This window comes from Acanthisitta chloris, unplaced genomic scaffold, assembly GCF_000695815.1.
Source record: "Acanthisitta chloris isolate BGI_N310 unplaced genomic scaffold, ASM69581v1 scaffold5848, whole genome shotgun sequence".
Taxonomy (NCBI): Eukaryota; Metazoa; Chordata; class Aves; order Passeriformes; family Acanthisittidae; genus Acanthisitta; species Acanthisitta chloris.
Window position 1 is genome coordinate 1 of NW_008686329.1, and position 17,128 is coordinate 17,128.

Sequence of the window (17,128 nt, forward strand, 5' to 3'; positions counted from 1 at the left end):
GGGCCGGGCGGGGCCGGGCGGGGCAGAGCGCGGCCCCTCCAGGGAGCGGCGGAGTGTCCCGTTAGGCTGCCCGCCCTGACCTTCCCAGCGTGGGTATTGCCACTTCTCTCTGCGTTCAGGCGGCTCTGCCACTAACTAGAACAGGGGAAGGAGGCAAGAAGGTGGCAAATGTTCAAAGGGCACTGCAAACTGCTGCTTGGCATAGCCTGTGCCTGTGTTTGTCCCCAGGTTTCTAATGGAATAGATAAAAAGAAAACATAGCCGTGCAAACCTCGGTATGTTTCACATCTATGGTAAATAGCAATCATGTGCTACAACTATTGAATGGCATAGAAATAGATTACAGCCTTCAAGGGGAAGTGACTTTCAAAAGAAAACACTCTACGGCATTGGTTTGTATGGAAAAGCTATGTACCATCCACTTGGGGAAGAAGTTGAGTTGTATGTATATTATCCATAAAGCTAATTAAGATAAAATTAACTAAAAATAGAATATTTAAAAAATCCCCATAATTTTTTTTAAAATAAACATGTTCTTTGATTAAAAGGGTCAGGGCTGTTAGGTTTTCTATGTGGATTCTGGTACAATATGACTGAGCCCAAAATGCAGAGGAGATGAACCATCTCAAGTTTATCTGGCAGGACAAGTATGAGACACCTGTCCCTGTCAGTGCTTTGCCTTTTCAATCCAAGGCATCACCTTCTCCTTTGATCTTCTGGGAAAAGCAAAAGGCAAAAATTTCATGGCACTTCACTATACTGTTACATTAATGTAGGATCTTTCTATATAGCATTCTCCATTACACTTCATGCCGTGATGCTACATCATCATGTTAGTTGCTTCATCGAGAAAACCAAGCCAAATCAAATCAGGAAATGCACACACAAACATGCAAATAGGGAAAAACCAGAATAAAATTCAAGCTGACATTTACATTTCCCAACATCCATGAGTGGTGACATTCAAATTGTTTTAAAAACTCAAAGCTCCTCTTCATATCTCCTTCCTACAATATTTAAGATGATGCAGCACGAACAGTCGCTTTTTGCTGATTGCATTCTGTCTATACTCAGCTACACTTCCTCAGGGAATGACTCGGCTTCCTTTTGCTGCCCCAGACCTGTGTTAAGAGCTCCATCTTCAGGCGAGAGGATACAACTCAACTTTTAAATCTTTGGGACACAGAAATAGTTTATGGTGATGCCGGTTAGAGACATCACCAGTTCTTCAAGGTCCCATAAATATCCCAAGAAGTAGTTTGAGTGGTTCTAACCCGAATAAAGTCTGTTACCCAATGTACCTGTTATGACAGACATTCACCTTTCTGTGGACTAGAGCTTTCCTGTAGCTTTTCACACTTTTCTGTAGGCTGCAGTACCTGTCAGAACAACTAAAAAACAAAAGGCATAAAACACTCAGTAAGTCTGCAAGTAATTCCTGTAACCTGTGTAAATACATGAATAAAGGGGCTCATTGCATCTCACATAAGGAGAGATTACATGAGTAAATATTAAAGATTTGAGCCCCACTAAATACATTAACTAGTAGTCAACACTGAAATTAAACATTGGTACTTCTGCAATATCTTTAGTAAAACATCTATTTCTAGGCAAAGTATATCACAAGATAAAATTACATGTAATTTTATTTTCATTCCCTAGTACATGGATCTCTCTACTGTTTTCACTACATTCCACTAAGTGCCATTAATGGTGCATTAGATAAACATTTTAAGCTTTCCCAGCACTAGGCATCTCATCTATTACCAATAAGGTTTTCCAGCAACAAGATTTCTTAGTATAGATGAGTTTTAATGTGACCTGCAAAGTTTCTAGCTATTTAAATTACCTTGCTGGGTTTTGCATCTTCAGAAAGTCTAGAGAGATTCTATTGAAAGAGACTCTTAAATTAGAAACATGAAGCCTACTCCTCACTGCCACCTAATTTGAGTAACTGCAGTTATTTGAATTAATGTGATGCTATTAGTTTACTAGTTGCCCTCAAGAAGGCAGTTTACTAGTTGTTTTAATAAAGTAGTTAGGCAAAACTCATCATTTCTATGACTTTAATTAACAATACAAAACTTACGCCTTGAAAATGCACAAAAACATACATATATAAGGGCATATTCTTTTGGATGTCATCTTAGAAAGGAAGTGAAACTAAAGAAATGGGAATACAGAAAAGGGAAGAAAATACATGCAAATTTTTAGATTTTCCTATGCTGACTTCATATACTAACACACTTCCTTTGTCCTGAAGTAAAGGTTTTTTGTTAGGCAGCTTTTTTTGTTAGGTTTGTTTGGGTTTTATTGAACTTTCCTCCAACTCATCCTCTCATACTCTCTAAATTGTGTTCTTATATGTAATTCTTTACAGGAACTGTAGATGGGGATCATAATCAAGTTCAGAACACAGAATCACATTTCAGAACAAACAGTAACTGGAAGGACAGTACAGTGAAAGTCAGACAGAACTTTCAGGGTAAGTGTCAGGCAATTTTGGATTCCAACATTTTAAGACCACTGACCGTCACAAAATACAAAAGTGCCCTGAAAAGAGAAAGACAATGATATGAAAACTACAAGATTGTCATTTAATTACCTTTAAAATACTGAATTTACTTGAGAATGCAGCACATTGTCATACAGTGCATTACAGCAAACAAGATTCTAAATGGTCTTGATGTAACACAAAGCAGAAAAATCTATACACTGAAATTATCTCACCATGATATATATTTTTAAAAGTTGCAATAATTATTAAAAAGCTTTCAATAAAAAGTTTAAACACATTTAAGTTTCAAAAGAATATTTTGTACATTTTGGAAAAATATAACATTTACATAACTGAAACATAAGTTATAGTCTTTGTAGTCTCTAATACATTCTCTCATACATTTTCTTTTAATATGTCCTTTTCTCTGGATTGTAGATCTAATGCAAAAGTATCACTGTTCTGAAGAAAAGCTTGTTTCTGCATTAGTTTCCTGAAAAGTCCATCTGGATTTGCAAGTAGTTCCTCATGTTTTCCACATTCAAGAATTTTACCCTGGCCAAGGACTGCGACAAAATCAGCATTTTGAATAGTAGACAGACGATGAGCAATAATTAGGACTGTCCTCCCTTCCATTAGCCGGTCCAGAGCTTCTTGCACTAGATATTCATTTTCAGCATCCAAAGCACTAGTAAGAAATGGAAAGTGGGATGGGAGAGAGGGGGATATTTGTTATTTCAGGACACATTAGCTTGGTATGTATTAGGCTTATTTTGCTAAAGCTGCAAACCCTCTCTATTGTTGGTGAGATGAACCACTGGAACTGCAGCAGCTTTGTGAATATGCTGAGTGCTCACATCCAAGTTGTAGGCATTACATTATTCTCATATCCAAAAATAAGCATGGAGAAATAACACTAAATTAATTCAGTGGAAGAAAATCAGTTACACTGCAGTATAATCATATCCTTTTGACACTAAGGTCTAAATTTAAACTAAAGATACAAAAAAGCTTTAAATAGCTGTTTCAAAAATCAAGTTGCATAATAGAAATTTAACTTCATTAAAAATGACCACACAATGTACCAGCTATCCTTTCTGCTTTACATAAACAGCTTTTATCATAGGTCTCCTAACCATGTCACACATTCTAGAAGGCACATTCCTTTTCATGGGTAAAGAACAGTAAGGGGCTAGATAATTTGTGCAAGGGCATGCAGAGAATGAAAGAGAGAACAGCTCCCAAATCTGAGTTTTACAGGTACATAATTTCTATTTCACTTCTTTCTTACCTTGTGGCTTCATCTAACAGAAGAATTTTAGGATTCTGAAGAAGAAAGTAAAATATGGTTATAATAACAATTAAACAAGATCTGAATATTTATATCAATAGAGAATAGGATTCATATAGCTTAAAACTCCAAGTAAGTGTACTTGTTTACTTCATCAAAAGAACTGAGTGTGGTTCAAAGCATTACTGTTAAGAAATCTAAATGCTAAGAGGACAACACAGAAACAACACTCGTCCATCTTCAAATTTTCCAGACTAGAATACTATTACTGGTTAACTATTTGAAAGACAAACTAATGGTGGGAGATGATTTCTAATGCAATACTTGGCAGCACTGTCGTCAAAAGTTCAATTGCCTCTTTACTGCTCCTGTGTGGGTCTCTCACAGAGGCTCAGCTACCCTCTGCTTGCAGTCAGTCTGCTGTATATAACAGTCTAGTAACAGAAAGTAACAAAACCCTACCAACAAGTACGATTTCAGCCACATATGAAATACATAGTACTTAGGAACTAGTGTTTAAGAACTCTTCCCAATTAAATATTTGTTTAAATTTGCCAGCACTTGAATTCCTTAGAAGAATTCTCTTCTGAATTACAGTACATAACCCAAACTTCCTTGATAAAAGCTGAGAGCAAAAGCTTTAGACTTTATTTGGGAGAGAGGGGACTCCACTGCATCCCAAACTACCCCAGTATATCAACTACTCATTTATTTTTTACAACCTTTTTCTTTTTCCCCCGCAAAATAAAGTCCCTAATCCCATGAACTATATAGAATGCATGACCTAAAATGCAATCAGCATTTCAGTATTTGTAGTAAAAGAACTGGTACAATGAAATTCCTATTAATCTAGCAGAGCTGGGCATGCTAGGATGCTGTAAAGACCTGTGTGGCTTAACATGGATATAAACTGGATCCAGCAAGGGTCAAAACTTTCAGCTGAGCATCAGCACCAAACTGCCTCCCTGTGAGGCCCTGTGGCTGTCCCTGTCCTTCTGATCATCAGAAGCCTCCTCAAATTTGTGTAGCAGAGACCCTGCCCTAAAGATAGACTCATGGCAATCTTTGAAGAGAAAAATGACACCACATTGTGCCTGAAATATTATCTTGTCCCAAATCCAGGCCACCTCCCCTCAAAGCTTAGACAGGGCATCCAAAGTGCTAGTAAACGGCAACCCAGAAAAATCAACTCACGAATGACAGAGATCTGAACACAGAGACAGAAGTGTCATATATGAGTTTATTAGCACCACATTCTTAAAGTCTTCCTTCATCCTTGACCTGCTCTTATGAAAGTGAGCCATTATATAGTGATTTAACATCAGTCTTGCTAAGAACTATCAAAAAACCTGACTGAAAGACAGGAAGAAGCACAAATAATTTTGATTAAGTAAGTTGTCTTTAGTTAGGCCACTCAGCCCTTTCAAACTTCATTAATGTAAAAGACAGTTTTCTTCATAAAAATATTTTTTCTCCCTCTCCCATTGAAAGACATCCTGCTTTTTAACTTTTCCTGCCTCCCCACAAAGTAGCTAAATTGCTGTTCGGGTGATGGCTTACCTTGAGCAGAGCTCGAGCAATCGCAATTCGTTGCTTCTGTCCACCTGGGGGGGAAAAATAAATCAGTCAATTGAAATAGAAAACCAGATGTGAAGTAATTTTAACTGAATACCTGGGCAGAGCAAAATTAGGCCCATGTACTTTAGAGGGGAATGGACATGTAGAGGGGATTCTTTTAATACTTACTTACTTGGAGAAAAAAGTGGTAACAAAAAATAGCAAAATTTTTACTTCACAGCATCAAGATTTTTAAAATAAGCAACATAAAAACGTACCTGAAAGCAAAATGCCTTTTTCTCCAACTACAGTGTCAAACCCTTTTGGAAAATCTCGGATAAAACTAGCAGCATTAGCTATTTCAGCAACTTTCTGAATTTCCTCTACAGTCACAGTAGAAGGATCCTCTGCACCATAGGCAATGTTTTCAGCAATAGAACAGGAGAACAGAACGGGTTCCTGACAAATTGAAACACATAACTAATATGGCAGATCTGTAATTATATGCATGTCTTGTATCTCAAATAACATAAATTTCACAATATCCATACAAAGGATATTAAGCTAGAGTTAATGAATTAAAAACAAATATAAAAAATCATCCAACAGCAAAATGGGCAGTGAAAACCAATTAAAAATAAGTTGCTTTTTTTAACTAACAAAACATAACTCTCAATTCCTAATATTTGAGGAGTTTGGCAAGAGCTATACATTCAAACATCAGAAAACCTTCCTTTGTACTTTGCCACATATCATCATCATGGGAGGGATGGAGCACCTCTCCTGTGAGGAAGGGCTGAGAGAGTTGGGGTTGTTCAGCCTGGAGAAGAGAAGGCTCCAGGAGACCTTATTATGATGTTTCAGTGCTTAAAAAGGGAGCTATAAGAAAGATGGGGACCAACTTTTTAGCAGGACCTGCTGTGATAGGACAAGGTGTAATGACTTTAAACTAAAGTAGGGCTGGTTTAGATTAGATATAAGGAAGGCATTTTTTAACAATGAAGGTAGTGAAACACTGGAACTGGTTGTCCAAAGAGGTGGTGGATGTCCCATCCTTGGAAACATTAAACATCAGGCTGGATGGGGCTCTGAGTAACCTGATCTAGCTAAAGATGGCCCTGCTCATTGCAGGGGGGTTGGAGTAGAGGAAATTCAAAGGTCACTTCTAACCCAAACTGTTCGCTGATTTGCAACAGTGATGATTCTCCTCTTAACCTCTACAAAGATTTTATGGCATTTTGCGCATTTAATTTATATTAAAGCCTGAAACAGAGAACTGGGAGATAAGAGAAGTGCTGTACAATGGGAAAATGTCTGAAACAATGTTAAGTCTGCTCTGTTTATAAAACAGAGACATGCTATAGTATGAATACCAGTATGAATCTCCTCCTGGCTATTGAATTGGAATACATTTCTTCAAAAAGAAAAGTGCTAATGTGCCAACAGGGAAATAATTTTTGCACAAGAGCTTTTGGTGGCATTATTACATAAAGAAGTGGCTTTGAAATGCAACATTTACTCAGTTATCCTTATGTTTTAATCAGAACATCAACCTAACAGTTAAGTGCACTGTGAAGCACCTGGGGAGATAAAGGAATGAACATACATATTTTAATTGGTTAGACAGTTTAGTTTTAAGAGACCATTGAACATCTCTCTGTACTTCCAGAGTTTGTAGGTTGCTAGGGAACAAAATTATTTTATCCACTTGAAATTATTTTTTCCTTACCTGACTTACTGTTCCAATCTTTGTCCTGAACCACAGTGGATTTAACTGACGGATATCAAAACCATCAACAGTGATAGTACCTTAAAATGAGCAACAGTAAAGTCAAGTGTGTTTGACACATACTGAAAAGAGACAGAGAGAGCAGTTGAGAACAACGACCCATGATGAGTCACACACTACACTGGTGAATCAGAAGTGCAAACCTATGCAGGCACCACCACAAGGTAACCATATACCCCAGAGGGAAATACAGACCTTAAGCACAGGAACTCCAACTGTTTATAAAGTGTATCTCAGATGGAAAGCATTAATTGTCACAGATGAGAGCAATACATAAAACATACCTGAGATAGGATCATACAGCCGCAGCAGAAGGGATATAATAGTTGATTTTCCTGTACCACTTGGGCCAACCAGAGCCATAACAGAGCCAGCTGGAATGGAAAGGCTAAAATCTTTGAAAATTGATGCTTCTGGACGCGTTGGATATGCAAACTCAACATCTTTGAATTCCAAAGCACCTCTGAATGTGTCTTTGCCTAATGTGATTCCCTCTATATGATAAAGAATAAAATAAAGAAACATGAACAGAAACAAAAATTAGCTCAGCCCTCCTAGAACTTGCTTTACAGACACCCACCAGAAACATCTATCTCCACATTCAATCTATGGATAGCTGCAAGCCACAATTCAGAACCACAGGGGTTATATTTCAGCCATGAGTGAATCAGCATGGTACACCACTCATTCCTGAATGCTATTTCAGGTTGTTCACCAGCACTGAACCTCTAGGCTACCTACAGTAAAAGGGAGAATTTGCATCTTGCTAATACCTAACAACTAACAATGTTCACTTCTCATAGAATTATCACAATTTTTAAACATAAGATAGACAATTAAGCTTTGTCAATTAGGAGCAATGAAATAAAATGGCATTGGTGAAGACCAAAGTCCTGTTACCACAGAAGACAAACACTGCAAATCACTTGTTGCCCTTTCACCGAGCCACAAAAGTCACCTGAAACACCCTCCTCTTTGCACAAGAGCAGTTCCTTCTCCACTGCCTATTAACTGGGTAGCTTTTAAGCAGAGGCTGTCACCGGAATAAAGCTACTGCTAGGTTTGTTGCACTAATGGCCATTTAGCTTTATTTTCTCTTTGAAGTGGAAAGTATATTTAAATAAATTCAGGACAACAGTGTATTCGAAGACCAATCAGAGGCTTAACTCTCAGGAAGCAGTTCACCGAAACTAAAACTTCAGGTTGTGAAATACCATAACAAACCACCATGAATTAATTACTACTAAAGTTAAATAAAACCAGATTCATTCTGGAACACAGCATTTGATTCAAATAATTATCTTTAAAAATATCAGTACTAGAAAAAGCTTGTAAATAGATAAGACAAAGACACACAGTTTGTTCAAGCCCTGTTAAATCCCAGTGACACATACACATACAAAGCAAGCTAACTGGACAGTGCAGCTGCATTCCTGAACGACAGTCTCACTGAAAAAGTTCCTACCAGTTTTGTGAAAACTGGCAGCACTAGATCAACACTTGAGTCGTGTTTGTTCATGCTAAAGACATGCAACTCAGACCCCTAATTCTTTTCAGATGCAGCACACAAGTAATCCCCTAACTAGCCACAGCACATGGTAGCACAGGCCCATGTTTAGTTAAACAGTAACTGGATAGGAATTGCAGACACCCATCCATAGCAATCAAGATTTCACTAGTTCTGCCATTCCTAGAACAGATAATTTAGTTTGCTTTTCTTTTTGCTGGATTCCCATCTCTTCTCCAGGCTTTTGGTTTAGTGGTAGTAGCATTGAAATGGCAAAGGCAAGAGCATACAATTCCAGACTGCTTCCTTGACTTTACCCTGTGGACAAACACACTGTAACTTTCTTGTTAGGTAAAAGCACAGTGGTCTGTAAACTTCCTTTTTGGAAAAGAAATGTATTTGCTAAATCCCATGCTATCAACACAATCCTTACTATTACCACATTAACAAATAATTGCTTATCTTTAGTCTCAGTTCCAGTTATTGCACAGTCTATCCCATGGCCTGAACCACCGAAATCTGCTGCAATACAGGAAGTTTGATACCACAAGTCCTTCCTCTGTATGTATTACTGTAAAAATAACTAAAAGCTATATACTCGTTTCTTGTTTGGATTTTAGATCCAGGGAAAAAAAGGACATAATTTGTTCCCAGGATATTTGTTGTTTCCAGCAACAGCTGGATTTCCTTGAAATAAAAAAATGTGGGTACTACTACTGAGAGAGGTGCAAATGATTCCAAAACCAGCACCTGTTGTACTTGGACATCCACACTCTCCCAAGAAGCAGGACTCCCAATCTCAGCTCCATCCTTTCCTTCCTTTTATTCTGCAGTCACATCTCAGTCCCTCATTCCTATGGCAGAAGAACTCAAAAATTCAGTTTGGTATGTGTTGCTGAAACGCCTTAAACTGTCTGTTTGCAAGTTAGGTTCCAAATCAACATGTCTTACTAAGGAGCTGTTTTCACTGGATCAGTATGAAACATTCAAGCTTGAAATACTCTTAATGAAAACCACCTGGTTTTGAAAGCTTCTCTTTTCAGAGGGGTAATTTCTTAGTCTTTAGAGATGAGCACAGTCAACCTTTCAGTAGAAATATGAGACACAGCTGTCTTAGAGCTCCTCCCTCCCCTTCTTTTTCTTCATTCCAGTCTTTTCACTCTAAAGCTGATCCAAGAGGAAGTGGTGATGGCATGAAAAAAATATTCCAAGAAGCTAGAAATGAGCATGTTCCAGTCACACAACTTTCAAAGCAATATATTTAAAATAACATTCTGAATTAATGAAACATTAATTAAGCCAAATTAATTAGGCCAAATTTTCAGCTTCAAAAATGTTTGATTAAAGAAAATTTTCATCATTTCTTTCCTACTTAGAAAATGTCAGAAAAATTACCACTGTATCTAGTTTCTTTCAAAAGCAGGTAAGTCAGTACTATCTTCAAGTATTACACACATCCTTCTGAAGTACTGGTGACCCACAAGAGAAAAAAATCAAACTATGAACAGTCACCAATCAAGAACTCACCGTTAAATGGAAATTGGGGCTTCCTTTCAATCAGTTCCCAAAGACGTCCACCAGCACCTAGTCCCTTCATTAGCTCAGAATAAAAGGAACTTAGACCTAAACAAAAAGCAGAAGAGCATTATGCATCCATAGGAATGGAAGACATTGCAGAGATAAAACTAGCATTATACTTCTCAGCAGCAGCATTGAAGTATCAGATGTGTAGGGGATCTTTTACTCAGACACAGTCAAACATGCTGATGTAAATGCTATCTAGTCTCACTTGAGAGCTACTGATAACCCTTATTCACCATTCTAATTTACATCTGTAAAATCATTCTGAAGAAACCAAACCTAAGGCTGAACTGATGCTTGAGGAGCTATGTGGAGAATGGATGATGTAAAGAAATATGCCTACCAAGTCAGTGCCCTTCAAGCATTACTGGAGAACGCAAAAGCTAAGGACAAGGCCTACGTGTAGTACTGAGTCCCAGCTCGTAGCAGCTGTGTGAATCATCTTGGAGCTGGCTGGGCTGAAGGGCTTTGCAGATGAAATAAACACAGAAACCAACATGGAACCAATAATGGAACAAAACATAAATATAAAATGTCCTGTTTCTTAATTTAATTTGCCCCATATTTTCCAAGTGACAGGTATCTGTCCATTGACCAAACCTGGATGATTTAAGCAGAGAAGAAAGGGCGTTCGGTAGTTGGAATGGATGCCACTGAAATCCTGATATACAAGGAAGCAGGTTTTGTAAATTTTGCCCTCAGGCACGTCTTCGTGCTTCCCATGGTATCAGATTTAGTCTTGAAAAAGAAGAGTTCAGGCAAACTGCATTGCCCTCTCTGTCTCTCAGAAGCAACAGACTCATTTAAAAGAACATTTCCAATAAGCTGGCAAACTTCAAAGCACCTTATCTTCATTTTTGCCTGTATGCAGCTGTGAAGACAGCACTGTCAGAAAGATGAACAGCTTGCTTCTGGGCCAGTAGATTACAGAGTCTGAGCTTCAAGGAGCCAGTCAGCAAGGAAAACCAGAAGATTAGCACCAGAGTGCAGTGTTCTGGGGGCACTTTGTTTACTCTTCCTGTTCAGGACACTCCAAACTGAATTACAGCTAAATTCTATGTGCCTTTCTAAACAGAGTATGTTTAACACATACCCACATATTTCATAAAAAATACAATATCAGTATTATTTCTTTACACAATATGGCAAGTATCTTGTTTTAGATCTATAGAAAATTAAAGTAATATATATCTGTTGAATGCACACATTGAAAAAACCCTCTGTATTCTTTTGGGAAAATGGAAGGCTTATTTCAGATTAATTTATAAATTACTCTCTTCATTAACTCTTCAAGGGAAAAAAAGTATGATTTCTTGGGAAGATCATTTTGAAGAGACTTTTTAAGAAAGCCAGACCTTTTAAGAACAACTTTCCCTCCTGACCCCATACTGACTAATGCTTTGAAGTGAAGAAGATCTAATTTCTCATTCCATACCTCCAATGCTTATTCCAACCCAGAAAGCATACATTAGGAAAGATGAGAGTTCACCAACTGTCATGTAGGCACTGCCCATTAGTAATCCTCCTTTGTATAAGACTGAGAGGACAATTATGTTTCCAGAAAGGCCAGTCTAAGAAAAAGAGGAAAAGGCATCTTAAATTTCATCCTCTAAAATGTTATTTCAGAATTTTGCTTTTAATAAAAAGAACTCCCACACTATGTGTATCCATGTTTTTAGAGGACTGAGTTAAATTCAACAATTCTAAAGCAAACCCAGCCAACAGCCAGCCAGACATCCAGAGGCACTGCACGGTGCTATCCAACAAGTGTTCAAAAAGCAAGCAACTCTTTTTGGTTGCTTTGGGGCTTTTTTCCCTTTCCCCCCAAGATAGAAAGGAACACCAAACATTATTCTCAACCACTATTGAAGAGGAGGAGTTGATAGTTTGCAGTTATGTTGCAGTTTTAGAATACGATTAAGCAAACAGTTATGAAAAAAACACAGAATAACCCTCCCTCCAGCACCTGAATATTCCCCCACTTCCTTTGCATTGGTGCTCATCTCATCAGGGAGCCAAACCTGTAAAATGCTAAGAGAGGGGGAAGGTTTTCACTGGTTTCGTTCCTTGAATAGGAGCTGTGGCCTACAGATAAGTTGTCCTCAGCTATGGGGCGTGAGGAAGAAATAGAGACTTAGAGTGTCTTTTATCATACCACTGCATTTTGAGGTGCAGTTTCACAGCAATTTAGACTGACATATGTCTAAAATCTATGTCGGTTCAATTTATACTAAATTAAATTATTTGCAGATTTATAGGTATCCTCGTGAATTTTAAAACAATGGACACCTGGCATAACACGGTTGGTTTACTTTCATCAAAAGATACTTACTGCTCCGAAGAAGCCTGCCCGAACTAGTGCTTCTTTTTTAGCCAGCTGTAGCACATAATCCACTTTATTTGTATACTTCTCCATTTCAGCCACTTCTTTCCCAAAAGCTCGAACAGTTCTTAAGTTCCCGATACGCTCTTCGGCCAACTACATTGAGGCAAAAAACAAAACAAATGCACAGAGACACACAGTTTGAAATGTTCATATTACAGAACATGTGAAAGTTAAACCAATAGCACTACACTAATCTCCCTACCTTCGGATATCACTGAAAATTTCTCATGCTTTCCTCTCCTCAACACCCTTCCCCTTTTTGGTTTTTTTTTTTCAGCTGTATTAAGTTAGAAGTAAACTGCATGCCTAGGCAGTTTAAATAGAACTTCAAGATGGTCTAAAGTGCCAGCACAGGCAGAAAAATATTAAAGTAGGGTGAAAAAATTTGATGCGAACAACACCCAGAGGAAAATTACCACTCACAATAATTTGCAATAACAACTTGGGGAGGGGAAATATAAAGAATATTCTATTCTACACTAAATCATGCAAAAAAAGCCTGCAGTTATTTCCTAAAACAATTCCACTCATTTGATCAAAGCAACACTGGGAATCAATTTAGCCCAGCTACTAATGTCTCTTTTCAACTCAGTATTTTAACTTCTAAACAGCAAAGTAATAATTCTAAAATACCTCAATTGTAACCAATTACACTAAGTTGTTAATGGACATTGGGAAGGCCTCACAAAAAACAAGGCCCCCTTTTGTAAGTAAAAAAATATGATATAATAAAATAATTCCCCTTCTTCCATCCTCCATTCAACTTAAAACTTTGAATGGAACACAAAAATTGCTTGTTCATGTGAAGTCCCACACCTGGTTTACAAAGGCAGGAGCTTCCCTTCAACACAGCATGAGGAAGACAAACAGAAAGGGGGCTGATCTTCCCTCTGCACTGTCAAATTGCAGAATTCCTACAAAGGACTTTCCAAGTTTATAACAGCTGACAACCGTGACTATTTTAACTAGAACTTCCTAATTGTATTTCTATGCTTTACAATTCTCCACCCTCAGGCTTTGAGGAAAAGGTCACTACTGTTCTCTGATAGTACTTGGAAATATTTCAGTGTGGTAAGCAAACACAATGAAAGTTCCTCCACAACAGCCTTCTTAAGAAACAACAGATTCCTCTACTTTCCTCCCATATATCTGGGTATGTGCTGAGGTGCCCAGAAAAGTTTGAGAGATGTCAAGCCTCATAAACACTAAAGAGCTGACAATAAAGTCAAGTGTCAGGGATGGATGCCAGAGAAGCACATGTTAGCAAGCCAAGTGCCCATCTAGGATGCTTCTGATGGCTTTAAACTCATAACAGTAATCCAAGAGAAGTGTTTTCCAAACCCAGGTACCAAATTACACAGGACTTCACAGGATGATGTTTTTTGTTCTCACAAGGCTAAACCCTAACCTCTTTATCCTTTCCTACATTTCCAAATACACAAGGCCTAGTATCCGCACACCATGTCCTTATGGCAACAGAAACGTGGTTGGTTTTGAGATCTATGAAAAAGTCTTACTGACTTTTACCTTTCATACTTTCATCAGAAGATGCAAAACTACAAGTTCAGCATGGCTTAGGGCAACAAACAGTACAATTATCTTCAGAAGATCCGTAACTTCAGAGATATTAACCTAAATATACTAGAGCAACTTTGAAGTTAACTAGAAACGTTAAAACATTACCTGTGTTGCTTCGGCAAGAGAATCTTGGGTCATTTTAGTAATTTTTCGCAAGTATCTTCCATAAATCACAGCCAGGACAGCCAAGGGTGGCACAACACTCAAAACAAATGCAGCAAGGCTAGGAGACACAAAGAACTAGAAGAACAAGGTATGTGTCAGGAATTAGTGTTCGAATGAAGTGCAACTTCCCTTGCTAGAGTTTTCTAGAACTAGTAGGATTGTAATTTAGTGCTGCCATGCTTTCATTTATCATGTTTTATTTTTTCCAGGCAAACTATCCATTCCTCCACAGCATTTAGGAATTATCCCATGGTTACAACAAAGGAATATAAACAAAGCAGTCTGGATTTCATTTCTAGCTTTCTCACTGGTTCACTGTGTGGTCTTAGTCAAGTATCTTAACCTGACAGTAAACAGGCCTACCAGGAAATCTCTTGGGGACGCTGAAAGACATAAGCTATTATGCAGTTTCTAAAGCGCTTTCACAACTATTAAATAGATGGTGTAATACAGAAAGTTTGAACAGAGAAATACCATACGCTACTTCTGGGCAACTGAGGAACAGATGGGGTCACCAGTACCTCCTACCACCCACAAAGGGGTAGAACAATGTATTTAATTTACTGCTGCCAACCTTATCACTTGTAACAATCACCATCAAAGCTCCTAAAGAGGATCTCTTCATAAGATTTACTGAAATTGGATATAATGTGCTTTCATTTCATCTTGCTTTCTGTGTTGGAAACAAAAATCCCTAGAAAAAATTCAAACTCGACACAATTGACAGGCTTCATAATTATTTCATAGCAGTCTCTTCTTTCTGAACAAGCTTTTAGAGTGCACCTCTTAGCACTGCATCATGACAGCATTTCTGAGCAGAATGCCTTATATAAAGTTATTTCATTTAATCTATGGTAAGATAAAACCGTAAGCTCTATTTGATTAGATAAATACAGAGAGCCATAATGCTTATCAGTGACAAATTATTAATGCTTTAAAGCTTCATAATGGAAACTCTTAGCAGTTTCTAATAATGTCGATATTGGAAGATTATTTTTACGAGGAGACTTTTTGCTATGTGCTTTTATCTCCAGATAGACAGCAGAAATTACCACACCTTCATTTAAGATAATTGCCATCAAGATAGAATGGAATTAAGCTATTGCCTATTATACTTTGCTTGATAACTTTGGGCAGCAACAGTAGGTCATTTCAGTCCTTCATCTGCCAAATTTTGTCTGAGTAAACATGAAGCAGGTACAGGCACATCATCTACTGCAATAGATCCATGCATCTATTGTAGACCACAAATGAAATCCATTTGCATCCATGGTCACACAACTGTAACAGAACTGAAACAAATATGAAACTACCAGAAGTGTCAAGCAGGGAAACAAACACCATACCATCATTCCAACCCCCACAGATGCTTGTGCTCCAGCCCTCAGCCCATCCGAAAGATTCTCAGTCACTGAACGGCCCAAGAGAGCTGTATCTGAAGATAAGCGATTTATCAGCTCTCCTGTTCTGGTCTTGTCAAAAAAGGCGGTTTCTTGCTTCAGAATAGAGGAGAACATGGTTGTTCTCAAACGTTTCACAATTCTTTGTCCTGCCAGAAACAGAATCCAGTCAAGCATGGTACATAAGACTTTACACACACATCAACAAATAAAAATCGCAAGATTACACAGCACCAAACAAGTCACATTACAGGGTTTTAATACACCAGAAGAGAGTAATTTTTAAGATGCCACATAATAGTAAATAAAAATGAATCATTATTCCAGCATACTTTGCACTGTTAGTTTACCTTTGATCTGTTAAAAAAAAAAAAAGCTACTGATCCAATGGGATCTCTCAGCCAGTGGTAAGAATTTATTTGAGATCATTAGATATCCTGTCTCTGCAAAAATGAAGATGACTCTCAGTACCACTTGTTCTTCTGTTTTTACCTGCAGTCTGCATGAGGTAGACACGAGTAGCATTAGCAGCACCACCACATAAAAAGATTCCGCTCAGCAAGGCACACAGGCTGGTCAGGCTGTCAGTGAAATCCTCGCTGGGATTTGTATAAATAATGTCAATAACTTTCCCCAAAAAGAAAGGGGCTGACATGGTAATGACACTGGAAACCGCCAGAAAGCCAACAGCAGCTGCAAATCCACAAGAAAAGGAAAATTAGGCTGAACTCAGAAGATCATTAATAGTACAAATTAAATCATTTTTTCATTTGAAACTTCTGTTGAGCTTGTGAGTGTCACTTGAAACAATCAGCAATCTTTCAGGCCCAGTTCTGAACAGGGTATTTTATGTCACTCTATAAATTAACTTAGGTGAGATACATTTTGAGACTCTGAAAGCCTCTGTATACAATCACAGTCCTGGAATTGCTTCTTCTGTCTAATCTTCCACAGCACCATCCAAAAACATTAATTTTCCACAGATGCCAACCTTAGAGAGCATTAACAGTTACCAAATTCTCACACACCATCAGTCAGTTCCTATTTGGTTTGGGGTTTATTATTCATGCTTGTATTAAAGCTTCCAGTAGTCTGTTTCTGAGATAGCAATGAACTGAAGTAAAGATCTGATCTGAGAACCCTCTAAGCCATGCAATTTTATTGGGAGGGGGGGGGGGAAAGAAAAACTAAAACCCACTTGATTTACTCAACTGACAATTGATAAGCATTCATTTTGTTTTACTCTTTACTATTGTTGGTCTAAAAGAAAAATATCCTAAGTTTTAATTTGAAGTACATTTTCTGATGAGCAGAGTTCCTGAATTTCAGTGGCAGGATCACCCATGGAATAACCTGTGTAAATGTTTGCAGGTGCAT

General features: G+C 37.9%; 1 protein-coding gene across 1 annotated transcript; it reads right to left on the reverse strand.

Annotated features, from left to right (window-relative positions):
- Positions 1–2,601: 2,601 nt before the first annotated feature.
- ABCB10 (ATP-binding cassette, sub-family B (MDR/TAP), member 10) lies at positions 2,602–16,444 on the reverse strand (the record flags this gene model as incomplete). Its single annotated transcript, XM_009080070.1, has 12 exons — positions 2,602–3,185; positions 3,789–3,823; positions 5,349–5,392; positions 5,624–5,804; positions 7,075–7,154; positions 7,419–7,628; positions 10,169–10,264; positions 11,658–11,793; positions 12,555–12,701; positions 14,292–14,426; positions 15,698–15,900; positions 16,244–16,444. Coding segments are annotated over 12 exons (1,760 nt in total), but the record flags the coding sequence as incomplete, so codon positions are not given.
- Between the last annotated feature and the right edge of the window lie 684 nt (positions 16,445–17,128).